General features: G+C 42.6%; 1 protein-coding gene across 10 annotated transcripts in view; it reads left to right on the plus strand.

Annotated features, from left to right (window-relative positions):
• fhod3a (formin homology 2 domain containing 3a) overlaps nucleotides 1-26,895 on the plus strand; it is a 96,096-nt gene that overhangs the window by 40,251 nt on the left and 28,950 nt on the right. For 5 of the 10 annotated variants that reach the window (XM_070556223.1, XM_070556224.1, XM_070556225.1 and 2 more), the window contains exons 4-11: nucleotides 17,106-17,173; nucleotides 17,744-17,849; nucleotides 19,449-19,543; nucleotides 20,720-20,831; nucleotides 20,945-21,039; nucleotides 23,552-23,695; nucleotides 23,818-24,050; nucleotides 24,234-24,260. In XM_070556223.1, the coding sequence (XP_070412324.1) occupies nucleotides 17,106-17,173; nucleotides 17,744-17,849; nucleotides 19,449-19,543; nucleotides 20,720-20,831; nucleotides 20,945-21,039; nucleotides 23,552-23,695; nucleotides 23,818-24,050; nucleotides 24,234-24,260 (880 nt within the window). Of the gene's footprint in view, nucleotides 1-17,105; nucleotides 17,174-17,743; nucleotides 18,047-19,448; nucleotides 19,544-20,719; nucleotides 20,832-20,944; nucleotides 21,040-22,663; nucleotides 22,785-23,551; nucleotides 23,696-23,817; nucleotides 24,051-24,233; nucleotides 24,261-26,895 lie in introns of those variants that run through there. The other 5 variants (XM_070556226.1, XM_015955715.3, XM_015955718.3 and 2 more) reach the window with 3 other exon arrangements.

Below are 26,895 nucleotides of genomic sequence, written 5' to 3' on the forward strand. Positions count from 1 at the left end.
CGACCACCCGAGCTGCTTTCTGCTTGGACTGCCGGTACCCGTCAGCTGCCTCTGGAGTCCCACAGGCCAAAAAGACCTGACAGGACCCTTTCTTAAGCTTGACAGCATCCCTAACTGCTGGTGTCCACTTTAACATATTCAATAACAACATGTGTAAAACTGGAGAGAATAAACTCTGAGCAATAATTTAATTTGCAAGTCAAAACTCAGTAATCAGGGTTGGTTTTGTGGGAGTTATTTTACATCTCTGCACCTGCTGAGAATGTTGATTCAAGTGCTTCTCACCTAAAATGACCAATAAACAGTTTAAAGTAGCGGTGCCGATACAGATATCGGCACCAGTATCGATATCGGTAAAAGTTAACCGGTACCAATGCAGTTGCTTGACAGTGGCTTCACTGTAACTTGTCATTTTTGTTCACCTAATATTTTAGTTTTGTGATCATTTCTATTAACATATTTAACTTTTTATCTACCTCACAATCTTTTCCTGTTGAAAGCAGAGAAGAAAATAAAACCTGTATTGCAATTCATAGCATTTTTTTGTGTGGTAGAAGTATCAGTAATCGGTATTGGCGAGTACTCAGATCCAAGTATCGGTATCGGTTTGGACAAAAGTGGTATCGCTGCATTCCTAGTTTTAAGATGTTGTCTGAATAAAAAACTAAAAAAACTAAATAACAGTTATAAATGGATTTTTATGAGTAGAATTTCTGTTCAAACCCTAATTTTCTGCAGGAATGTTGACCTGCTGCAGACATGATTGTTTCTGTGTGCTTGACTGAGTTCTGCAAGCACTGGAACAATGAATGCACTTTAGTGTATTTGACATATAAATATTTTCTTCTGATTATGTTTTAAAATATTTTTGTTTTTTACTTTTCCAAAGAATTTCATGGTTACATGCAAGAACCAGCAGCAGCCAATTGTAACTCTTCTTGGGTATCTAGGGTAACGTCCTGGGACGATTTCTCATTATTGCTGCCAACATTTACAGTGTAATGCAAAATAAATAGCTCTATAAAACCTTTTAAATGACCTCCATTTTGGAGCTTGGTGCTGTTTTAAGATAGGCTGACCAGCCAGCCCCATGCTTCTTCCTTATTGCAAGCAATGGGTAGTTCTCATTAAACAGAGGACGAGTCTGGCAGGCCAGGCTCGTTTTAAGATGGCAGCAATACAGTTTGGTCATGGTGGTTTCAGACTAACCATCAGCTCATCAGTCCTGCAAGACTAAACAGGGGCTATTCTACGATGGTAAGAAAGACATTTTTAAATGACTAAGTAAACTCAGCAAGGCAACACAGCTCCATGCATGGCCCGAGGAAAGCCTGACCCTCGGACCTCGGGTTGTTACAGCACACCTGACATCTAATACCTCCTATATTTAGCATGATAGCACAAAGAGGGAAAGACTTCCGAGGATTTAATGGAGCTCTCCACCAGGCCAACACACTTTACCCTCCTCTCAGTCTTTTATTTTAGATCCGACTGATGGCCAGCTTTAAACATTAGCCGACTGATAGGCCCAGACAGCCGTGTGAGGATTTTTATTTTTAAGGGCTGCAAGGAAATCCTTCAGAAACACGAGTCAGCAGTTATAGCAGGGCTTAAATGTGGGGCTACCATTTGTGACCTGCCCCTCTTTAATCTGGCACACAGTATCAAGCTGAAAAATATTACCTTTGGTCAGTCCAGCCTGATCTGGAGCCCTGATTAAGATCGGATCCATCTGAACAAGTCTTCCTGGCGAAAATCTTCGGAAATATAAAATGACCCAAACACTAGATGTCAGCATGATATATTTTTAGGAATAAATGAAGTTCATTCATGTGTGAAGTGAACTATCATTCATTCCAGCAATAGGCTATTAACAACTTGAGGATAGTGGAGAAACCCAGATCCCCTCATAAAAATGTTTAAACCTTCTAACTTTCTAAGTAGGAGCCAAGTGGCATACCTACTATACTTACACATAGTTACCAGATCTGCTCAAGGCCCTGCGCCTACCAACGTCGTCGCACTACGTGATTGGCTGGACATTGGTATGTTGAAATAGAAGAATTTGGTTGGTCTGGAGAACGTGCGAGAGTTACGTTAACACAAATTGTGCTCAGACAGTCAGATCTGCTTGGGATTGTAGTTCTCTTTCACATGAAACACAGACGGCTTTTTCAAAGAAGTAGATCATTGATATTGGCTTTGGTGTTTCAAGGTTGCCGTGGTGCTCCAAACAAAAGGTGCTGTTGCCCGACTGAACAGTGTGCTTCTATTTCTATGTTTCTATGTTGCTTACCATCATCATTGGACTCATCTCGGACGGGATGAGTCTGCCTACAAAAATGGAGGTCGAACAGCTGGTGTCCTGGTGCAGCCACAACAACCTGGTGCTAAATACCCAGAAGACAGAAGAGGTTCTTGTGGACTTTAGGAAGCAGACAGCCCCACTCCCCCCAAAGCCATGTCTGACACTCCCATGACGATGGTGGACTCATTTCTGCACACCACCATCACTCAATACCTCCAGTGGGAGCCCACCATCACCTCAGTCATAAAAAGGACCAGCAGAGGATGAACTTCCTGAGGCAGCTGAAGAAATTCAACCTATCAGTACAGTCGATGAGGCAGTTCTACACCGCAGTCATCGAGTCCATCCTCACCTCTTCAGTGTGGTACGCTGGAGCCACCACCAGGACAAGAAGAGGCTGCAGCATGTTGTGCGCTCTGCTGAGAAAGTCATTGGGTGCAAACTTCCCTCCGTACAGGACCAGCACACCTCCAAGACTCTGAGGTGTGCTGGTCAGAAAACAGCTGACCTGTGTCATCCTGGACAGTCTTTTTGACTTGCTCCCATCTTGGAGGAGTCTCAGATCCATTCGGACCAGAACCTCTCCCCACAAGAACAGTTTCTCCCCCTCTGCTGTTGGACTTTATAGGACTGCCCACTCCAATCACTTAGTTTCAGTCACATGACCCTGTGTTGTGTTTGTACCTGACCTGTTCCGCTCTGATCAGCACCTACACTGACCTGAACATAGTAGCCATTTATCTAATTATCACCCCTTTATAATATTATTTCATCATGATGATATTCTTACTTCCTATGTTTGCCTACCCGATCTGTTTTTGCACCAAGTATCACAGCAATTTTGATTCTGATTCTGATTTTTAAAAGGTGCTTAATTACCTGTAAAGCCTCCGTAGCCGGGGTGAACAGAACAGTAAATAAAGCACTGATCTTTTTGGATGCATGCTGCCATCTTTTATTTTGCTTGTTATCATGCGAAATAAGAAAATCACACGTAGTCTAGCCATCCTCCTGTCACGTTGTGACCTCGCGTGACCAGCTGCGTGAAACGCCTTTGCAGCTGTTTTGCATCTGAAATGCTCCCAGTGAGAAGGGAGCTTGCAGGGAAAGCACATCTATTATGTTATACGTCACTTATGCATTTCGTGGAATGCCGGGGCTACCTTTGTCACCTGACCTTGGGAAAGCAAATGGATGGGGAAAAAAATCAGATTTTAGCAACTTTGATCCTATCTGCTTTGTCAAATAACCAGTCTGTTCTCAGCAGACCGCTCACTTTGGTTTTGAGTGTTTCTTTAAAGATTCTAAATCCATAATGTGCTCACCTGCTCTACCTCATTTTTATAGTTTTACACTATTTAACAAGCCTGCTACCTACAAACAAACATCTGTTGCACTGACCACCCAAGGATCTAGTTTCGTGGTTGGTAGGAAAACGTTTGTTAGCAGAATAAAAAGACTTCAGTTGCTCACGAGCTTTCTTCACTCAGATCTTGATGCAACAACTTTCACCAACTGAATCTACTGTGGACCAGTCTTGAAGAGCTTTTGCTTGTTTTCCTTGAAGACATTTTGCCCCTCGTCCAGTTCAGTGCTAGGAAAACAGGAAAAGTCCAGTTGTTTCCAACTAAACCTTCTGTCATCATGCCCTGGACGACTGAGAATCTACACGTACAGTGGACCAGGTTCTTGAGTTTTTTGACTTGTGTGTTTCTTTTGGGAGAGTGTGTAGAAGAAGCAGTAACTGTTGAGGGATTAGTCAAAGCTGAAGGGTCACAGCATTAATCTCATTATGGGAGGAAGATGAGGAAGGATCTGACCAGTCCTGAGCGACAAAGCAGACAGACCGGGCACTCGGGGAATGTCTGTTTCTTCTGATGACTCTCACACACACACACACACACACACACACACACACACACACACACACACACACACACACACACACACACACACACACACACACACACACAATTTTCAGAGTAGAAAAACATGGGCCATACCTTCTGCATCATGGTGGTTTTTCATGGTGGGAGCAAGTAATCAGGGTCCTGGGTGGAGCATGGTGGCAGTGACTTCATGATGTGGGTCCATTGTGTACCATCATGTTTTGGTTATCAAGAATTTGAATCAGGACTGACCACAGTGGTCTCATGCTTAGACTATGATCCCATCTCACCATCAGCACTATGCTGGCATGTTGCTGTATTCTGATAGTAGTCCAAGAGGGTATTCCCAAGTGCATGGTCAAGGAATTATGGGTACATACGATGAATATTTGTTGAAATCTGTTTACAGTTTTAGCCATTTGCTTAAACACGATTGACAGATGCTAAAACCAAAGGAACCTAACTTGAAGTTGTTGTGGCTCTGCCTTAAACAAAGTGTAACCAAACCTTAGACAAAAGTGCTGCTTTGCACTTTGGTTGCAATTTTGCAAAACACTAGCTCCTTTCTACAACACACTTGCTCCTGCTCACAACACACTATTTCATACATAAGACACTTTGTTCAAAAAGTAAATCTCGCAGTACCATTGGGAAAACACAGCTATTCAAAATACAAAACACAGTCTGTCACTGAAAACAATTAGACACACACCTGAAAACAATTACTAACAAAACTGAACACCAATCAGTCAGCTACAAAAAGGCCTTAGCTAAGCCATTTTGGAGAACTTGCCAGCATGGAGGGGGGAGAGCTAGAGGCAGAGCAAGAGGAGGACGTGGACGAAGAGGCCGTGCAAGGACCATAATTTCTGATGACATTAGGGCAACTGTGGTGGACCATGTCATAAACCATGGTCTGACCATGAGGTAAGCTGGACAGAGAGTCCACCCCAATCTTAGCCGTTTCACGGTCGCATCCATCATAAGGACATTCAGACAGGAAAACAGGTATGTCTTCAATTCCTCTACTACAGTAATGTAGCTTGAGTATTTACAGTACTGTCTCATCTTACATGTATATGTAACGTACATGTACTGTTACACCAGTACTGTACTGAAGGGTGGCTCCTTGTGTTGTGACACATATAATCATGTCTTGATATGTTTTACAGTACTGTAATACAAGTACAGTAAATACAGTACAATACAGTTTGTATAGTACTGAAAAATAGAACAAAACGATTCCAAAATACTGGTTGCATTGTTTTCTACAGAATGATCAGAAGACCTACTGGCGGTGGACGTCAACGCCTATTTACTGAACAACAAGAACTTGCATTAGTGGACATGGTCAGGGCAAATAATGCGATCTGTCTCCACCAGCTACAGAGTCACATAATTGCAGATAGACAGAGTTTTGGCAATATAAATACAGTATGCATTACCACCATTAGACGCATCTTGACAAAGCACCATATTACAATGAAACAACTGTACAGGGTTCCATTTCAAAGGAATAATGCCAGAGTGAAGGAACTTCGACGTGAATACGTACAGGTAAGTGTTTCAGTCCTCTACATTTACAATAGAGCTCCGGATCCCACGTGACTCTCAGTTAGTGGACGCCATTTTGGCATGCAAAAAAGGTAAACAAACACGGATGTAACCATGAACATGAACGGGATCCGCTTGGATTTTACTTCGTCTGAGTTTACTTCACAGTTTAAAACAGAAGAAATTGTTTTATATAGTAAGAAATTAAATAGACTAAACATCTCCGACCCTTACCGTGCCCCTGGGATACTTTTTAAAAACGCCAGAAGCTGTCGGAGCGGACTTCTTACCGGCACAACACCGGACCTGACCGGGGAACCCCTTGGGATTTACCCGGAGGAGCTGGCTCCGGCGGCTGGGGAGAGGGAAGTCACGCTACTGCCCCCGCAACCCGACTCCGGATACGCGGATGAAAATGGATGGATGGACGGACAAATAACAGATTTACACGTAAGTAGTCTCGGTGAGACAGATAATAGCAATCCAAAGTGCTTTTTATGTGTGATCTGACAATTGATCAACCATTGCTTAAAAATTAAATACAGCTTAGCCGGTTAATTGCTGTGATCATAAAACACGTAAACGGCAGCATGCAGAACTCACGAGGCAACGTTTTACGTGATGTTTACTTGCTGCTATGAGTAATAAGACAGAAAAAGCCACGCCAAAATAAGTTTAGGAAGCCCACTAAGAATCATAATAAAAGCATTTAAAGAGCAAGTCACCCCCAAATAAACTTTTTTTTGCTGATAAACTAAATAAACGAGTGTCTAATCGTGCTGCAGACACGTATCATCAATAATTTGGCACTTCAGTGCATCTTAGTTAAAATTTAAATGTTCTGCCTAAAACTGTCAGTGTTGTGCCATTGTCAGGTAAAAACTCTGCACTGTTTTTTAATTTAAATCTGCCACCGCTATTGGCTAAGAGGTATGCTATGATGTAAACTGGTACATTATGATGTCACAATGCTGTCGTGAGCCTGAGTGGCTGTGTCTCAATTCAGGGTCTGCATCCTTCGAAGGACCCAGCCCACCCGGCCGACGTGGGCTGCGTCCTCCGTCGGCCGGGTAGACCGGATGTTAACGGCTGTGAATTTGGACAGGCCTAGCCTTCATGAACTCCCTCGGCGAACGTTCCGTCGCCTAGCAACCGTGGAACCGCTGGGCAGAAGGAGCCTTAAACGATGGAGCTCGACGTTTTATTTAGCTTTTTAACCCCCAGAAACCCAAATTTAGAAAACAACTGCAAAATATTTTTTTAACCTTTCACATGTTGTTCTAGGAGGCCAGATAAACGGGCCTATTTACACATTTTAACAGCCAATAGTGTTGCAGAACTGAACAATAGGACCTATTAGCAATGTAAATGTGGTTTTAAAAAGAAAAAAAATGGGGAAGGTTTATTTTTGTGGACTTAAATCTGATGTTGTAATATTACAACCGTGGGTCTCTGGGGGTTAATCATTTCCTTGACTGTTGGAGAGCTAATTCAGAGAAAATACTTTAGACTAGCTGAGCCTGAGCAAAGATGTGATAATAGTTTTTAATACTTTCTAAGGGTCTTCATTTGACCACAACCGATTTATCACCATTTAAGACTTTTCAAGACCCAGCGGGATACCCTCTAGTAAACAATTCTCATTTGTAAACAAAAATAAAATTCAAGAGTTTAATGCAGAACAGATTTTATTTAGATATTTCTTTTACATGTACATGTTTAATCTTCCTTAACCATTTTTTCTAGCAAAGTAAAAAGCTGTCAAAGTTCTTCCTTCTCTCCTGTGCTCTCTGCTGCTCTGCCTCCCTCTGCAGCCTCATGTCCTCCCAGATCAGCCCCAGAAGCTCATCGCTGGCACCTTCCCCTGGATGCCCATTTTCTCCAGAATAGTCTTAACAAACATGTAAGAAAAGAAACAGGAAGAGAAAAGAGGACAACGGGTTATTCCTTTCATGTTTTCGCAGAAAAAAATAAACGAGTTTTTAAAATATGAGATGTTATTGTACCTCCATGCCACAGCCGCCGAATACTTTGCTCCGGTGATCATGTGGTCCATCTCCGCCCTAAGCTTAATAAATTCCCTGGTTTTCTCTTTTGGTCCTAAAATACAAACTTCTATTAAAAATCAGGGGGAAACGTAGCGGGAGAAGTACGACACCGAGCGCGGCCGAACATACGAGCCGAGACCGCAATACAAGCACTTTTACTGTAACATTTCTAACTAAAATAACGTTCATGTATCACAAAAAGTCCTTAAACTGACAGTTTTCAAGTTTATACTTACATTTATATGCGCAATCCTCTCCGACAGCTCCCGCTTCACTGTCCGCCATTGTTTTTAAGTTTTTCTGCCGGCCGGCCCGCAAGGCATCTTGGGAAATGCTACCTATCGAAGGATACACCCGACCCATCCTTCATTCAGGCGAAAAGAAGGCCGCATTCATCGACCGCATTTGAAGGAGTCTTCGAATTGGGACAGGCTGAGTCGCGGCGCTGTGACGTAACCGGCCGACGAATCCGGCCGAGGTAGGATGCAGACCCTGAATTGAGACACAGCCAGTGTGTGTGTATTTGTTAGCGGCTCCGCCCCCTCGGTCTGCCAGGCAACAGCATGTGTTGCATTTTTCAAACATGAAGTGGGAGTGGAGTTAGACTCTGGTAGGGGTTGACTTGCTCTTTAAAATAAACACCATACACAGTTGAGGAAACGTTGGTTTAAGTACCTGATATGAAGTGGTCGCTGCATAAGCGAAAACCTTTACTCTCGGGATCCCACAACTTCATTTTCGCCCGGTCACTAGCGCGTTTTATTATAATGATCCAACGTTTGCGGCGCTCCGGATCTTGGGGAATCCTGTAGATGGCTCATTCCTTATGTCGTCCGCATCTGTTCTGCATCCTGGGGCACAACAGGAATCGACCATATTTCCCGTTTGATTGAGTTTTCTGACAATAACAAATAGTCCAGCTGCCGGCTTCTGCCTGCCAAATGGCGCCGTTTCGATTTGAACTGTTGCATGCCGGGAGAAGTGACGTCAACTCCCGGAGCTCTGTACAAAAGAGGAGCAGTCAAATAGCTGAGTCTGTACCAATGGATCAGTACCACATTGACAGTGTATATTCAGAAAGCTAAACCGGCCCCTGTGTGATGAAGTGGTTCAATTCTGTATCAGTGTAGTTGTGTACTTTGAGTAATGCCATCCATACAGTACTGTACAGTACAGTAATATGTACTTTTTCTTGCAGAGAATGCTCGCCATGGATGGAGATGCTCAGCCTCATGAGCGTATTTACATCGATGAGGCTGGATTCAGTCTGACAAAAAACAGACGACGGGGGCGTAATCTTATTGGCCGAAGGGCAATTGTGCACGTCCCTGGGCAACGTGGAGGAAATATTACATTGTGTGCTGCCATTAGCCTTCAAGGACTACTGCACCGTCATGCCAAATTGGGGCCCTACAATTCACAGGAAATACTCGCATTTCTTGATGGTCTACATGACATCGTCATACAGAATAGACCAGAGCAGCCCAGGTTTGTTGTTGTGTGGGATAATGTTAGTTTCCACCGGGCTGCTCTGGTCCAAGACTGGTTTACTCATCATGAAGGATTTGAAGTGGTGTACTTGCCCCCTTACTCCCCATTTTTGAATCCTATAGAGGAGTTCTTTTCAGCATGGAGATGGCGCGTATATGACCGCCAACCCCACGCCCGAATGCCACTTTCACAAGCAATGGAACAGGCCTGCGGAGATATTGAAATCAGGTCAATTCAGGGATGGATTAGACACACAAGGGGATTTTTTCCCCGATGTTTAGCCGGAGAAGATATTGCTTGCGATGTGGACGAGGTCCTGTGGCCCGACCCCGGCAGACGGCAGGATCCATACATGTAACTTCTTTTGTGTGAAGTTCAGTTTGTTTTATTTTTGCTTTACAGTAACTGAATTTCCTGTCATATGAATTTCACTACTGTAATGTAATTGCAGTAATGTTGATTTCAGTATTTTATTTTTGGAATTATGAGAAACATCTGGAATTGTAACTGAATAAATTCAGTACTAGTGAAAGACTTCCGTGTTTTATTTAAAGTAGACTAGTGTGTTGCCGCAGATATGAGAGTGTATTGACATATGGAAGTGGGCATCATTTAGTCATCAAAGTGAGGTTTTGACAAAGGATTGTTCAGTTTTGATGGCAGAGTTTGTATCTGGCATAGATGTGAATGGTTTATTTCCCAGTGTTCTTCCGTACTTCCTTGTGTGTGGAGTTTTGGCACCATGAGCCAAGTTTTGCAAAGTGTGTTCAAGCAATGGACTAAAACTGTAAAATGGCCCTCAGGCTGCACTTTGGGTCCTCTGGTATGAAACTTTTTACGAACTACAATCCTACGGCATCTCATCTCTGGTATCTCATCTGCTGTCAAAGCTCTAATAATAGTGATGGTCCATGAAACTGTGGAGGTGAAAAGGGTATATATAATAACTTTCTCCTGGTTAACTTTATTCTTAAAGCTGCTAAAGCAAATCTGTAAACAAACTAAGCTTTTAACTCAAACACAGTAACAGAACACTCACCCCTCCCCTCGGGTTTCTTCCTTGAGATGCTTCTCCCGGAATCGGAAACCCATGCTGCTTGAGGAAACAAGATAGTGCTTAACACCAGTCACCATTTTCTAGATCTAAACATCATTTGTAGTCCGTGAATTCCAAGGATGTTTATCTTTTTGGGACTTATTATTGGGGCTCTATTATTGAGCGGAGAACCTCTCAAACTGGTGGTGTTCTGTTGCTAAATGCGTGAGTGCGTTACATCGACATATATACGGTGCGTTATGAGTGGAGGATCCAGGGAAGTGCGCTGGTTCGGCAAGACCGACAACTGGACGGTCCAATAGTTGCTTTTGTTTCATGTTATTATCATTATTATTATTATTATTATTATTATTATTATTATTGGTGGAAGGTTTTAGACTAATACCAGAAAAGCTATTTAGTTAGTTATTTATTTATTTATTTCCCACAATATACTAATAGCTATACCATGTTAGGATGTTGTTAAATGGCATTAAAAACATTTTAAGCTATTTGTTATCCAAATTTGTTATTTCAGTGTGAACTGTGGATTTTAGACAGTTTGGGACAAAATGATGCCAACTTGTGTGTCGATGGTTAAAACCAAGTGGAAGAGAGATGGAAGTCCTCCAAAACAAAACAATAAAACTCCATGAGAGTTGAAAAGGATCTCTCTTCATCTGTCTGTCTGTGCTGACACATGTGGCCATGTTGGCAACCAAACACACACACACACACACACACACACACACACACTCATGCACACGCACACACGCACGCACACACATGCACACGCACACACGCACGCACACGCACACACATGCACACGCATACACACACACACACACACACACACACACAGGCCACAATGACACATCTCAGCTTCTCTTGTGACAATAATAAAACTGAGCGCCAGGAAAAAGAGGAATGACCAGTGGAGGACACGTGGACATGCAAACTTTTCCGTTGGTTAAATCTGCAAAGCGTCACTGTAATTAAAGTTGTCTTCATTTCTGCCTTCAGACACGTTTACAAGTGTTTCACCAGAAAGATCCAGTTTGAATTGAACGCAAATGCAGAGACAAAACAACTCCAGTGACATGATGAAGTCACTAAAGCGTTGTCATTTTCTAAAAACAATAAAATAAATGTCTAAGTTATGAGCTGTTTACATGTGCCACCCTTGTCCAAATTTGTACCTGGCCACCCCAAAAACATTGTCTAGACATGCCACTGAGCAGTGGTTGTTCAGCTAAGGAGGTTGGACGTGAGAGTGATTTGTGTCTGAATGGTTTTCAGCGTGTTTCGGCTGTGTTAGCACAGCTGGAGCGCTTAGTGTAAACAGGGAATGGACTATTAATTATTTAGCCTGCCAAATGCTTTTTACTCTGGAGCAAAGAGGCTTTTATGTTGACAAGCCTTTGTTAGCAGCTTTCAGGTGAGTACATGCTATTACTGAGGCCGTAGTTTCACCTGTTGATCCCTTCAGAAACACCTGAAAAATGTGATTCCAGAACTAAATTGTAGTTTTATCAGCTATACCATATCAATCAACTTTATTAACAGACTCAAGGCCCAGAGACAATAAAAACAAACATAAGATAAAAAAACTCCACAAAAAAAGACTAAGATACAAGGACGTCGATATAAACACCTATACCAAAAATGCCATAAATCAGACTGATAGCGTGTGGCACTACAGTCAACATTAACCAAGCACTTAATAATAACATTTTCACATCGATTAACTCGACAAATAAACTTAAACATCAAGTTCCTCAACATAGCATGGAATGTATTGACACCAGAAGAGACAAGCAACTCACACTTTCCCAACGAGGCCTCTTTAGTAATATTCTCAGACAATCATTATATGCTACATTAAGACGCCTAAGACTTGTTTGCTTATAGGAAGACCACAAACGAGCTGTATACAGTTGAGTACAGTTTACTTTAAAGAGTGTCTTTTTAACTGCATTAGTGCACATACTAAACCTACGCACTAACATTTTGGCCTGTGCATACATTGTACGACATTGCCGATCGATATCATCATCATCAGCTAATTCATCATTAATAAAGTGCCCCAAATATTTATATTTGTCCGTCACAGGCAAAACATTACCGCATAATTCAAATTTGGGAATCCGTAACCCTTTCTCTTCTTTTGTTCTACAGGTCATGATGACACTCTTACTAGAATTGTAATTGATGTCTAAATCCGCGCCATACTTTGAGCAAATATCCAGCACTTCCTGTAATCCCATACTACTAGGACTCACGGCGACAAGATCGTCAGCATACATAAGATGGTTGACTAGGGTTGATCCAATCATACAACCAGTTCTGCAGTTATTTAACTGCTGTGACAGTTCATCCATGTACAAGTTGAAAAGCACAGGAGAGAGTACCCCGTCTTGCTTTACTCCATTAGCAGCACCAAAAGGAGCAGAAAATCTACTACCCCATCTCACCTGCATATCCTGATTAGCATACCAGTAGACTAGGATTCTCAGAATGTACTTAGGAACCCCACATTGTCGCATTTTAACAAACAGTTTCAGATGATTTACACGGTCAAAGGCTTTAGACACATCAATAAAGGATAATAACACAGAGTTGCCTCTTTGAAACTTCCTAATTATTTCTTTTAAACCAAATATGCACAAATCTGTGCTGAGCTTAGACTTGAACCCAAACAAATTATCTGTAGAGTAGATAAAATCCTTTAGCCTACTTAGTAGCACTTTTTCAATAACCTTGGTTACAATGCTTGCCAATGCAATGGGCCTATAGTTGTCCATGCTACCTGCTCTACCTGCTTTGTCTTTTATGACGGCGACTAGAATAATAGGCATAAGTGCATCAGGCAGAATGCCGTGTATCAAACAACTAGTAAAGCAGATTGCCAGTAGAGGTAATAACCTAACGTTAGCATATTTCAGATGTTCCGCGTATATTCCGTCCAGTCCACAAGATTTACTATCTGGAAGCTCAATCACGGCTTGACACGCCTCACAAGCTGTAACACTAATGGACTCAGTGCTGTTTATCACTGTTACACTCATTTGTTCACTACATATGCAGTTAAATAGAGCATCATAATGCTGTTTCCAATGCTCAACAATACAGTCTGGTCCAGACATACCTTCAACACAGCGAGGCAAAACAGTTTTGTTTCTATCAAGAACTCGTATCTCTTTCCAAAAATCCAAAACATTTTTTGATAGCAGTTTCCCAGCCAAGGAACCAAACCTCATTGCTTGATCGCTCTTCTTAATGAACCTAATGGCATACTTATATCTAGCATCTGTAAGCTTTTTTTTTTTTTCATATAGGAGACCTTGTCTGGGTCTACCCGCTTGGGCCCATTCCCTTGTTGCTACTTGGGCCTGCTCATGGAATCCAGCGGCATACATGTTCCACCCAGGCAACTTAATATTAGAGCTGCGGACCACTTTATAAAGTGATTTACCGCTTTTAATAAGAACTCCTATTGTTCGATCATAAAATTTGCAGATGGCAATTTTATGTTTCATATTTGCACAATTTGGATCAGTACACCTAATGGCCTGATTGGGTAAAACAACATTTCTCAATAATTCTTCTGTTTTTATAGAGTATGACCTCAACTCACGTTTTGTAACATTAGACCGGTTCAAATTACTTTGACACACTCCTTCATTCCCTACAAACACCTCATGCAGACGCTCAACTTTGACTGAGAATGAAATCGGATTATGATCACTGACGGCCAGGTTATACAGAATATCCACTGAACTAAGAGACCCATGAGCATCTGATGAGCTAAAACAATGATCTAGCCATGGAGTAGAATGCCAGGCTTCACTAATGTATGTATAACTCGGGGCAGCAGTAGCTCAGGTGGTAGAGCGGTTTGACTCATGATCGGAGGGTCACGGGTTCGATTCCAGCTCCTGCCAGGGGTATCCTGCTGTTGTGTCCTTGGGCAAGACACTTCACCCAACTTGCCTGTGTTAGTGGTGGTCAGAGGGGCCGACGGCGCCAAATGGCAGCTTCGCCTCTGTCAGACCTCCCCAGGGTGGCTGTGGCTACAAGTAGCTTACCATCACTGGCAGTGTGTGAATGTGTGAAAGCGTCTTTCGGTGTCTAGAAAAGCGATGTATAAGTTCAATGCATTATTATTATTATTATTATAACTGTAATGTGGCAGCATGAGCTTACTTGACACAATGTATTTGTGCTCTAAACAAAACTGACTCAGATGTTTGCCGAATTTGGAATTCACATTCATATCTCCCACGACTTATATACTAGTAAAATTGCAACTTTCCATAAAAGAGTTTAAAAAAGCAAGCTTATTAAGATAATCTCCTTCATTCTGTCGGCATTCATAAGGTAAATATACACATTAGGCCAGAAAATCCTTATTTCCACTGGACAAATGTATTCCGATACACAAATCTACTCCCATTCTAATAATTTTGACGCAATTATCCGTTGTTTTTTTCCACGGTACTGCAACACCTCTAGATATCCTCCCTCTAACAATACTGCTGGAAAAATCTGTAGTAGATGCACCCGCCCCAAAAAGGAAATTATTAAGAGTTCAGCTTTGAGAGGTCTTGCTGCACTAAAAATGTCTCTTGCGAACAGAGAATATCACAGTCAGTTAAAAGGTGATCGTAAGTCCACACATTATCATTTTCCCACCGCAGCAGCTCCATTGTTGCCCTTTGTATTATTCAGCTCAATTCTGTCATATAAAATAAGCAAGCTGCTACTTTCAGATCTGATGGCTTTGCTAATGGATGATGCGAGGTGCGAGTCTTATCGCTGCTGCTGCTGCTGACACGCTCCAGATGCAGCTGACTCTGTAAAGGTTACCCTGACAGCACCGCTCATGCTCTGATGGAGAACACAAACAAAAGTCACGAGTGTCCGTATTAAATCATGACACCCCAGAGCCAGATGCTTCAAGTAGCCATTTGATTTCCAGGGAAGCCTTGAGAGCAGCCAGGAACTACGATAAAAGCAGACTTTCATGTTCAATTTCCACTTTCCCTTTCTCCCAGACAGTTTGTGACATTGTGTTTGTGTGTTTTGCTCTCCACCTTCACTCTTCCATGCATGTTTTTTGTAGTGCAGCTCATTAAGGCTAATCACATGGATGATTTCAAGGCTTTTCATGAGTCAGAGTGTCTCTACAGTAGATCGTCACAGATTCATGCCACAAATGTTTCTGCTGAGCTCACAGAAATTGTCCTGCAGAAGGAAAGAGACAGACAGGCCTGTAATTCATTGTCTCGGTGTGGAATGATAATGATTTTGACCCTGGAGTTGGGTTAGCCTCACGTAGCGTTGCAACCATTACCATGGAGCCAGGCCTGCCTAGGTCTGGATGCACATCAGGGTGTGTGTGTGTGTGTCCTTTATTTCCATATCCTTAGAGTACATCAACCTGCCTTCCTTCCTTTGTAAACGTTCACCAGCTGACAGCATGGGCAGTCCTTCAGCTTAAAGCCAAACTCATGTTAGACCTCTGCCATTACAGTCATTCACAAACAAGTATTTGCCGTTACAATGTTAATAGTGTGATGAATCCTTGCCATTAGGGAGGCATTAAAGGAATATTTTGTGTAAAAGTGATTACTATCTTATCTGTTGGAAGTATCTTCCTGAACAGCCTCTATCTGGAGAAATGGAGTGTACATCTGGCTTGTCCAAGCACAGCCGAGACCAAAGTGGTCCACTGCCAGACTTGAACACTTGAAGCATCAGAAGGGCAACATTTTGCTGCTGATGTAAATAATACTCTTTCAGATCATCACAGAACTCTAAAAGACAATACGGCTACACTCACACTAGCCGCTAGCTCATGAGCTGAGGCCATTCAGAATAGCCAACATTTAGAAGAATTTATGTAAAGGAGATGATCAAATTTGCTGATAAGAAACCATTTCAAAGCCCTGTTAGACCCTTACAGAAGGACACTGGTGATGTGTTAAGGGACACAAATAATGAAGGAAATATCAGTGTCATGCTATAGAAGTGTTTCCATGATGTGACCTGCAAAGCTCATTGCTGAACGCCAGCCAGCAACTCATTAACATTCCAGTAAATTTCTTATCGAGTGTGTGTGTGTGTGTGTGTGTGTGTGTGTGTGTGTGTGTGTGTGTGTGTGTGTGTGTGTGTGTGTGTGTGTGTGTGTGTGTAACAGTCTAATCCACACCTAAAAACATGGTGAGAGTGTGTTAATAAGTTCCTGCCTCAGGCAATTAATGATAAATGACCCGCACTTGTATAACGCCTCTCAGAGTAAGGACTCCAAAGCGCTTTACACTACAGCGTATCATTCATCCATTCACACACACATTCACACACTGATGGTGATAAGCTACGATGTAGCCACAGCTGCCCTGGGGCACACTGATAGAGGCGAGGCTGCCGAGCACAGGCGCCACCGGTCCCTCCGACCACCACCGGCAGGCAAGGTGGGTTAAGTGTCTTGCCCAAGGACACAACAGCAGAATTCTCTGTCCGGAGCTGGGATCGAACCTGCAACCTTCTGATTACTGGACAACCCGCTCGACCTGTTGAGCTACTGCAGCTCCATCAGATTGCTGCTAATCTCACATCTCAGCAACGTCTTCACAGCTGATACCAATTTTACACACAGATTTTATTGATCCACTCATCAGGATGAAAACTATGAGCCCTGCCGAGAGAGAAAACATGTACAAAAGTTCATCTGGACATCTTGATTCATGCATGTGTGTTTGTGTGTCTCTCTGCAGAAAGACTCTATAACTCCAATGGACGCGACTTGAGGAGGGCGCTGTTCTCCTTGAAGCAAATATTTCAGGTAACACACATATTTCACATGCAGTTACTGTCACTGTGTTGCTGCAAAGCAGAGATTGTAGCTGTCAATCCTTGCGCGATGACAGATCGTCATATTTGGGCTTTCTTTTGTCCTGGTGTTGCAGAAGCTGCACCAAGCATCCTTGTTTCTGCTATTTAAATACACTTTTTAGAAGTAAATTCTCTACTTTTGTTCATTAGTCTCATCTGTTGTAACGTCAACAGGGATTTTATTTCCATTTCTGCTTGTCGTTTCTTGGAGGAGATATGTGAAATCAGAATGTGTATGAGAAAGCACCGTTATGACAGATGTGTTTAGCATTTTTCATGTGCTTATGTTCAAGTATGCAAAACAAAAGTCTGATGAGTCATTTGCAAAGCCCAGCTATTTATTCTCTAGATGTTCTGGTTTGGAAAGTAAACGTTCAGTCCTTTTCCTGCACTCTACTGGCATCATGTGGTAGTTTGTGGGATTACAACTCAAAAACACAAAACTCTTAAAAGGCCTTATGTGTGGTTTTGGTTGTGTGAACCCATTTTTGCACTTTTTTCTGCCTGTCCATTGCTGCAGGATGACAAAGACCTGGTCCACGAGTTTGTGATGGCTGAAGGTCTCACGTGTCTGATCAAAGTGGGAGAAGAAGCGGACCAAAACTACCAGAACTACATATTAAGAGGTAGGATTCCTTTATTGAACATCTGAACAAACACAAACATGGGTTCAAATATAAACGTCACAAAAACAATCGGGATTTTTGGCCCGAGGAAATTTCGCTTCTTTGCCCCGTCCGCTGAAAAACGGGTGTGGGAGGAGGGGGTGTCGCAGAAACTACTCCATCTCACCGACCAGTAGGGACACAGCACAACTATGACTGTGAGTTGCATCAGTTTTTCACAAATATACTTAGACTTCATTATTCTCCAAACAACATGCCAGGTACAGCTTTGGCCAAAGTTTTGTCACTTACAAATATTTTGCATGGTACTTCTGTTTTTATGATTTCAGTTTGTATACAATTCCTTTGTGATCAGCTGATTTGCAAATAATTGCAACATATGTCTTTGCCATGAAAATAAACATAGTTGATTATGAAGACAGGGCTGCCAGAAGTCGTTGTGCTGTCCTTGACTTATCTTCACCTTGTTAACTTAGGCATGCACAGTCTGAGATGGGGCTATTGATACATATTTATTTTTATGAAAAACATTTCACAGACTGACATTGGGGTGGATTTTATGTACAATGACTCACTAGAATGTCTTTATAAGACTGAGGTCAACGTTGATGCCCCGCATCTCGGTATTTTGCTAACACGCATCTGTATGCTCCAGACAAGCAAACATAGGCTGATAACACGCACATGATGCCTATTACTGTTGCTACCGAAGCCCTTCTTAGCTTAGCTTAACTTTTCAGTAGTCCCTATCACTCCATCCATCCATCCATCCATCCATCCATTTTCAGCTGCTTATGCGGAGTCGGGTTGCGGGGCAGCAGCCTAACCTGGGATGCCCAGACCTCTCTCCCCAGCTACTTAGGCCAGCTCCTCCGGGGGAATCCCAAGGCGTTCCCTGGCCAGCTGAGAAACATAGTCCCTCCAGCGTATCCTGGGTCTTCCATTGGGTCTCCTTCCAGTTGGACGTGCCCGGATTCTACCCTTTTCCACACATGACCATGATCTCGGATCGAGGGGATCTGATTCTCATCCCAGCCGCATCACACTCGGCTGCGAACCACTCCAACTGGAGATCACTGTCCAATAACGGCAACAGGACCACGTCATCTGCAAAAAGCAGAGACCTGATCCTCAGGCCACCAAAACAGATCCCCTCAACACCTTGGGGTGTGTCTAGAAAGCCTGTTCATAAAAGTTATGAACAGAATCGGTGACAAAGAGCAGCCTTGGCGGAGTCCAACTCTCACCAGAAATAAGCTCGACTTACTTCCGGCAATGCGGGCCAAGCTCTGACACCAATCATACAGGGACCCTAATAACAGCCTGTATCAGAGGGGCTGGTACCCTATACTCCTGAAGTACACCCCCACCCCCCAGGGCCGTGATCGAAAGCCTTCTCCAAATCCACAAAACACATGTAGATTGGTTGGGCACACTCCCACACACCCTCCAAGATTAAGAGTATAGAGCTGTATTCCACGCCCCAGGACGAAAACCACATTGTTCCTCATGAATCCGAGGTTCGACAATCCGACGGACCCTCCTCCTATCACTCTATTAGTGAATTATTTCAGACTTTCTATTCTTTTCTTTTGTCAGCTCTGGGGCAGATCATGCTGTACGTAGATGGGATGAATGGAGTCATCAGCCACCCAGAGACAATTCAGTGGCTCTACAGTCTGGTTGGCTCAAAGGTATGGGAAATGGTAAAAAGGCAAATGACCTGTGTTTGTTTAGCACCTTCTAGAGTCCTGCAACTCCCCAAGGCACTTTACAACACAATTCAATTCAACTGAGTTTATTTATAAAACATCAAATCACAACAAGAGTCATGTCGTGGCACTTCACGAAAAAAAACCATTCCTGTTGAGTTCAGTTCATTATGCCAATCAGTGCAACCCAGCAGATTGCATCAAGTCAGAAACTCTACAGCAATCCTCATACTAAGGCAAGCATGTCGCGACAGTGGAGAGGAAAACTCCCTTTTAACAGAAAGAATCCTCCAGAGGATCCTGGCTCAGTGTGAGCAGCCATCCTCCACGACTCACTGGGGATCGAGGAGTCAGAGCGCACACACACACATTCACACATACACACACTGGTGATGATAAGTTACAGCGCAGCCACAGGTGCCCTGAGGCACACTGGTGGTGGCAGGGCTGCTGTACAAGTGCGACCAGTACTTCTGACCACTTCCAGTAAGCAAGAAAGGTGTCATGAGAAGTGTCTTGCCCAAGGCCAACGACTTTAACAGGCTGAGCGGGATGCGAACCAGCAACCCTCCAGTTACGGTCACATGACCAAGCACAAGTGAAAACACACCTTTTACATTATCTTGCGCTGAGGTTTTTATTTATGTAGTGTAAGAAAACACACATCCTAACCAGCCTATATAAAAGAACGTGTGACATGCATTCATGTAATGGTTTGTTAAAGATGCTGTAAATTAAAACTACTGGAGTTAGCCCCAAACCTAACATTGTAATGACACCAACTCCTCTCTGGAATGGTTTCATTTACACCATGAAGGCTTTTAACTAATGTCCTAGTTTTGTTTTACCAAATCAATCAATCAAATTTTATTTGTATAGCACCTTCTACAACATTATCCGAAGCCCAAGGTGCTGAACAACATCATTAAAAGAAAAACATTCCCAATACATGGGCATAAAAGCAGGATAAAAACATAAAATCGTAAAATAGCAAGCAAACAGCATTACAGATAAGAGATATTGGAATAAGACCAATCGATAAAAAAAACAAATGTCGGACAAAATAAAATCAAGCATCCGGTTTTAGCTAGAGGAAAACCTCATTTTACCTTCTGTATAAAGTTCGCCTGTGTTTTGTTTTCTTTTTTACCTCATTAGTTTCGTCTGGTGGTGAAAACATCTCTGAAACTTCTGCTTGTGTTTGTGGAGTACTCTGAATCCAACGCCCCACTGCTGATAGAAGCCATCACCTCCGTGGACACGAAGAAAAGTACAAATATCCTAATATCACTACATGATCTAGTTCTTTTTACCACATCAGTCTTATTAAACAAGTTTGATTTTATGGAAAGGAAACTTCTAATTCTGACTGATTTTTATCAGGTTCCAAGCCGTGGTTCAACGCTATGGAGATCTTACAGGAGAAGGACGGGGTGGACACAGAGCTGCTTGTTTATGCCATGACCCTCATAAACAAGGTCTGTTTACCTTAGGGAATTATATCAACCATCTATATGTAAATGTGTAATTTCTGTATGGTCAATATGGGCTCAAACCTAAGTTTGAACTTTTCTTTGGATCCGGGTTGCAGTAACATTTGTATTCTCTATTGCGTTTTTTAAGCGATCATTGCAGGACCTGCCAAGGATAACCATTAGCGGGATAATCCAGGCCATATTTAAGACGCCACGTTCAAATAAAGACAAAGTGTACCAGAGATCACTGACAGAACTGAGGCAGACACTCACTCTAGCCAAAGCAAAACAATTGTTATCTGAATTTGGCCTCTACATGTCGGCCTTGGAAGGCCGTTCATCCAAAACCTCTTGGAATGTTCATGTAGACAGATGGTCTGATGTGTTTGGGGTTGATGTTTTTTTAGAACACACAAATAAATCATTAATGGTCAATATTTGATATGGCACCATCTAGAGTCCTGGAACCCCCCCAAGGCACTTTACAACACAATGAGACATTCACCCATTCACACACTGGTGGAGATGAGCTACAGAGTAGCCCCAGCTGCCCTGGGGTGCACAGACAGAGGCGAGGCTGCCAAACACTGGTGCCACCAGTCCCCCTAACCCTAACCACCACCAGCAGGCAAGGCTGAGCGGGTCTCGAACCTGCAACCTTCCGTTTACGGGGAGAGCACTTAACTCTTGTACCACCGTCGCCCCATATTTTAAATCATTTCATCCATCCACTGTACCACAGCATGATGCTACCACCGCCATGCTTGGCAGCTGGTACAATGTTCTTAAAAGCCGTAAACCAGATTTAAAAGCCTGATATTGATTCCTTCAAACAAGCTTCTAGTTTTTGTAGCTAGGTAACAACCTTGGTCTCATTTGACCATTAAAAACTCTACAGAAGTAATTTACAGTAATGGGAATAACGCCGTTCAAAATAGCGGCGTTACTAACGGCGTTCTTTTTTAGGTAACGGAATAATCTAATTACTTTTCCCACTGTTGCAACGTCGTTACCGTTACTGGGGACGGAAGGTTGTGCGTTACTATGTGCTTGTCGAACGTTGAGCAACAGTGTGAGGCTTTCTGACCGCCACACTTCAGCTGCAGCCAGGGAGAGAGAGGTGTCGGTAACGCACTTACAAACACGATGATGATTGGCCGGGTGGGCGGAGACCCTCAGTGTTCTCACTGTCTCAGTCGCTGCATGCTGTAGACACAACAGAGCAGTGATGGGAATAACACCGTTTAAAATAACCGCGTTAATAAAAAAATATTTCTTTCAGTAACGAGCAAACTAATTAATTACCGTCTTCTTTTAACAAAACGTCGTTTCTGTTACTGATAAGGAAATGCGTGCGTTAAGCAGCGCGGTGTGTTGAAGCTGTCATCAGCTGATCAGGAGCTAAAGAGGCAGATGTTTTCATCCAAGAGCATCACGGCCCGTGAAGAACGAGGAAGACGTGATGAATATCTACGGCTGCAGGTGTGGATCTAGAGCCGCGCCCTTCTTAGCGTGACAGCGGGACGTCCCGAAGGTCCGCTCACCTGTTCACCGCTCAGACGTCCTGATCTTCTACCTTCCTCGATCATCCAGCTGGAACCTGTTTCTGATCATGTCTTCAGTCCCGCTGTAACACTGATGCATCAGTCTCAGACGTCATGGAGCTCAGGTGTTATTAGAACTACCTGTGTGTGTTTACCACCCAGCTTCAGCTCTTCTGTGGTTGGGTCTGACCCAAGTTAGTAAATGTGAGTCCTCCATCAGGCTTGTGCCTCTTCTAGTGTCATTTTAAAGGATATTTATTTATTTATTTAACCATTACTAGATTAGCAGCAACAGAAATGCTACTAAAAACACATAATTATGTGAAGCTGGAAAAATTAAAATACTGTACAAAATTACATTCATTTCTGTAATTTAACTAGACTGAGAGACCATTTAAAGGCTTGGGAACCTTTACAGGTGTTTCAATTTGTAATTTTAAATTGTAGCTGATTGGGGTCTTGTTAAATATCACACAGTGACCTTTTAATAGTCTAGATTAGTGTAATGCTCCTGTTAGTAGTTCCTCCTGTTGAGTGCATATTTATTTAAATTATTCAGGTTTATAAAAAACATTTTGACATACATTTTATTTTGTTCCAGTCATTAGTCATTTATATTTCACTATTGTAGTAATTTATAGTAAATTAAGTAAGTTCAATTAACCATTTTTCTTGCATTCTTTAATGAAAAAAGTAACTAAGTAGTTATTTTTCTTGGTAATTAGTTACTTTTATAATCTCGTAACTCAGTTAGTAACTGAGTTACTTTTTTGACAAAGTAATTAGTAACTAATTACTTTTTTAAAGTAACTTTCCCAACACTGGATTTGGCTCGTCCACATGGGCAGCTGCAACATTTGGTTGAGCTTCAAGTTGTCACTTTTGGAGCTAGAACTTCTCTCAGTTCACGGAGATTCCAGTTTAAGAGAAAAAAAACATTTTGAAAAAAGTCTTTTATTTTGTTGGTACAGACGCTTGCAGCTCTGCCAGACCAGGACTCCTTTTATGACATGGTGGACAGGCTGGAGGAACAGGACATGGAGACAGTCTCGCAAAGACATCTGGGTCGAAAAGGCACTGACCTCGACCTGGTTGAGCAGCTCAACATCTATGAGGTTAGAAACCGAACAATGATACTACAGGTCTATCACATTTTAGATAGAAAGTGTTTTTCTGCATCATGTAATGATGATGTAGTCAAATTCGATGACGGTTTTTACCCCTGCTTTTCTGTCAGACAAACCTACTGCATGAAGACGGTGACAACAGCCAGCCACCACCAACGGGATGTCGAGATCGTCGACGTTCCAGCCTTGGTGTCCTGGATAAGCAGCGCGGCCTGGAGAGGCGACGTAGCCGCCGGGCCTCTTTGGGGCGATCTGGACACGCGTCCCCGTGCAGTCCTGCGTCCCCACAGAGAGCTGGCTTCCAGTCTTTCAGTGGACACAGAGCAGAGGACTTGAGTGAGAGGTGAGGGAGATGGGACCACGATCCAGTCCCGGGTTTAAATATCTAGCTATGGTTGTAATGAAAACATCGACATAATGATTTTAGGTTTAAAATTAGTTGTGGTGCACAATGTACATCCATTATGAGACGTACAGGTTGAATTTCAAAGTCAAGATCTGACTTTTGTACCACTTTCTGCTCCAGAACTTTGTCAGGCTGTCTTCCAATCATGTAAGTTCAGACATCAGTGAAAAACACATCCGCATCTCCTCAAATACACACTGTAACAGCTTCCAGTGTGTTCCCAGTACTCACAGCGTGGCTACAGCTATGGGGTTACTTCATGACTCTAATCCAAGAACAGCCAGTCAGACTAGTGTTGTACCCAAAAAAGGGAATTTAATGAACTTGCAGTTGTTTCTACATAGTATTACTTGTGCCTTTCTCCCAGTATCTGCATCTCTGCCATCGTCGACGACCTCAGCAGATTAAAACCCTAGCGATCATGTGGATGTAGGAAACGTAGTAAATATCAGCTTATTTGTCTGTTTTTATTAAACTAAGTGAAGTGTGACACACATAATCTGTTGACTACGGCAATTGTAACACACACACACACACACACACGCACACACACACACACAGGTTTTATTAGACCAAATTGGTGCCACTGATCTCGAGTCAGTTATTTCAGCTTCCTTTAGGCATTTCTTCCCTTCTTCCCTGTCATCATAATATTCTCTTCACTTGCATGTATCCTTGCATCCCATCGAGTGTCTAATCCGAACCATTCATCTACCAGCAATCCCGTTTCATTTTAGTGCTGTCTCATTTTTTCTTTGCCAACTTGAGATGATTTTTTTATGCTCTTGTTTATTGTCTCTGTACAGTCACAGTATAATAAAGTTATACATTTTAGTTTAATTATTTAACCCTCCCACTGTCTTCTTGGGTGACCCTGCGAGGAAAGTTGACCACTGAGCAGGATTGATGGTTTATCCCTTGAGGTCCACGTGGCAGGGGTGAGGAGTGAGCTCTACCTCACCCCTGCCACGTGCACCTCAAGGGATAAACCATCAGTCCTGCTCAGTGGTCAAATTTCCTTGCAGGGTCACCCATGAAGTCAGAGGGAGGGTTAATCAGGACTAAATAAAAGAGCTAGTATCTTTACCAGGTTAAGACACCAACATTCCCAGTAGAAAACTCATCCAGGGCTGCAATTACACACAGGCTTCCAGTTAGCTCAGTGATGATTCTGAAGAGGTGGGGTGGTGGTGGTGGTGTCTCCAGGGGGGACCGGATCATTTCTCTGGATCGCCCTGGGTGTGTGTCAGTTGAGGTAAAGTTTTACTTCTAGAACAACATCCTTTGGAAAAATGGGACCAAAGTAGAGATGCTTACCCATAATGCATCACTTTAGCACACAGCTCATTCTTCTTTTAAGCTTGGTGTTAGAAGGACTTCCATTAAGTTTACTATATAACATTTCACCCTAATGACAGTAAACGGTGAGTTACGGGCTAGTTTAGGGGCTGCTGCTTCATGTTTTTGCACCTTGCACCGACAGCTTGCAGCAGTTGTGGTAATGTATAGGGAGTGTAAGGGTGTTTCTCAGTGTCAAGGCGCCTGGCCTCGCGAGGCAATGCCTTGCGAGGCCAGGCACCTTGCTTACGAGGACACTGTCCTTCCTTAGTCAAAAGAAACGGTTAAATGGAACAGACTTACATCACGTGACCACAGCTTCCGTGTTGGTCACGTAGCGTCACGTGACACGGGAGATGACTTTATATTTTATATGTATTAGTTTCAATATAAATATATAACGAGACTTTAACTTTTTAAATTGTGTATATTTGTTAAATTAAATAAATAAGGGAGTTACAACCCGCTAGCCACCGAAGCTGCAACTACTAAGCAACTAACCATCCGTAGCTAACTGTTTTGGATTTAAAAAAATAAAATAAACATTTTCAATTTGTTGCCTTCCTTTTAAACTTGAAATTTGCCCCCGAAGTAGTTGCCAGCTTCTGATGCACCATCCTTTTGAAAATACCACGGTGTATTCTGTTTTGTTTTGTTTTTTTACCAAGGCTAGGCTACAAGACACCTCCCGTGTATCCTTGCTCAGCTAGCTTAATGGCTAACAAACGGAGAACACACGCCTCGGTAGAACATGAACATTAGAACATGTCTTGGCGGCTCCTGATAACATATCTCCTAGGCAACCGGGGCGGGGCCAAGATATCAAGGCAAGGTTCCTTGGCATTGAGAAGTGTCCTCCCTTTCCAGCCAGCTCATGGGTCCCCAGAAGAACGAAAAATGAATGCAAGTTAATGGGACCAAAAAAGCTATTTTCTAATCTGCCTTGCCATACTTCCTGGATCACACATTTGTTGTACTTCAATTTAAATTAAAACTAGTAATGTTTCAACCACGCCAGTCACGTACTTTGAGATTTATTAGCTTGTAAAAGTTTGTAATTAACATGACTACAATTCAGATGTTGACATGTCACATTTATGACGTCACCACAGTTTCTCAAATCCCCTAGCGTAGCTGCTACTTACCATATGGCCTGGTTTATGGTAGTTATTTTCTCCTGAAGGAAGGATATAAAGTTAATTGAACTGACTTCCATTTTCCCTCTGTTTTTCTCCGTGTCTGGTTTGATGACCTCACTTTCGTGATGCGCATTTGTAGTCATGGACTTATTTTCACACAAAAACCTAAAATAACATTTCCCTCGTTCAAAAATAAATGCGTTCTTGGTATCAAAATACGTCTTTAAAATTCACGGACATCATACGTGAAATCCATGGCACAAAATAAGCGGAATTACAAAATAGCGTTTTTAGCCCCGTTGGCT

The sequence above is a fragment of the Nothobranchius furzeri genome, chromosome 11, assembly GCF_043380555.1.
Source record: "Nothobranchius furzeri strain GRZ-AD chromosome 11, NfurGRZ-RIMD1, whole genome shotgun sequence".
Taxonomy (NCBI): Eukaryota; Metazoa; Chordata; class Actinopteri; order Cyprinodontiformes; family Nothobranchiidae; genus Nothobranchius; species Nothobranchius furzeri.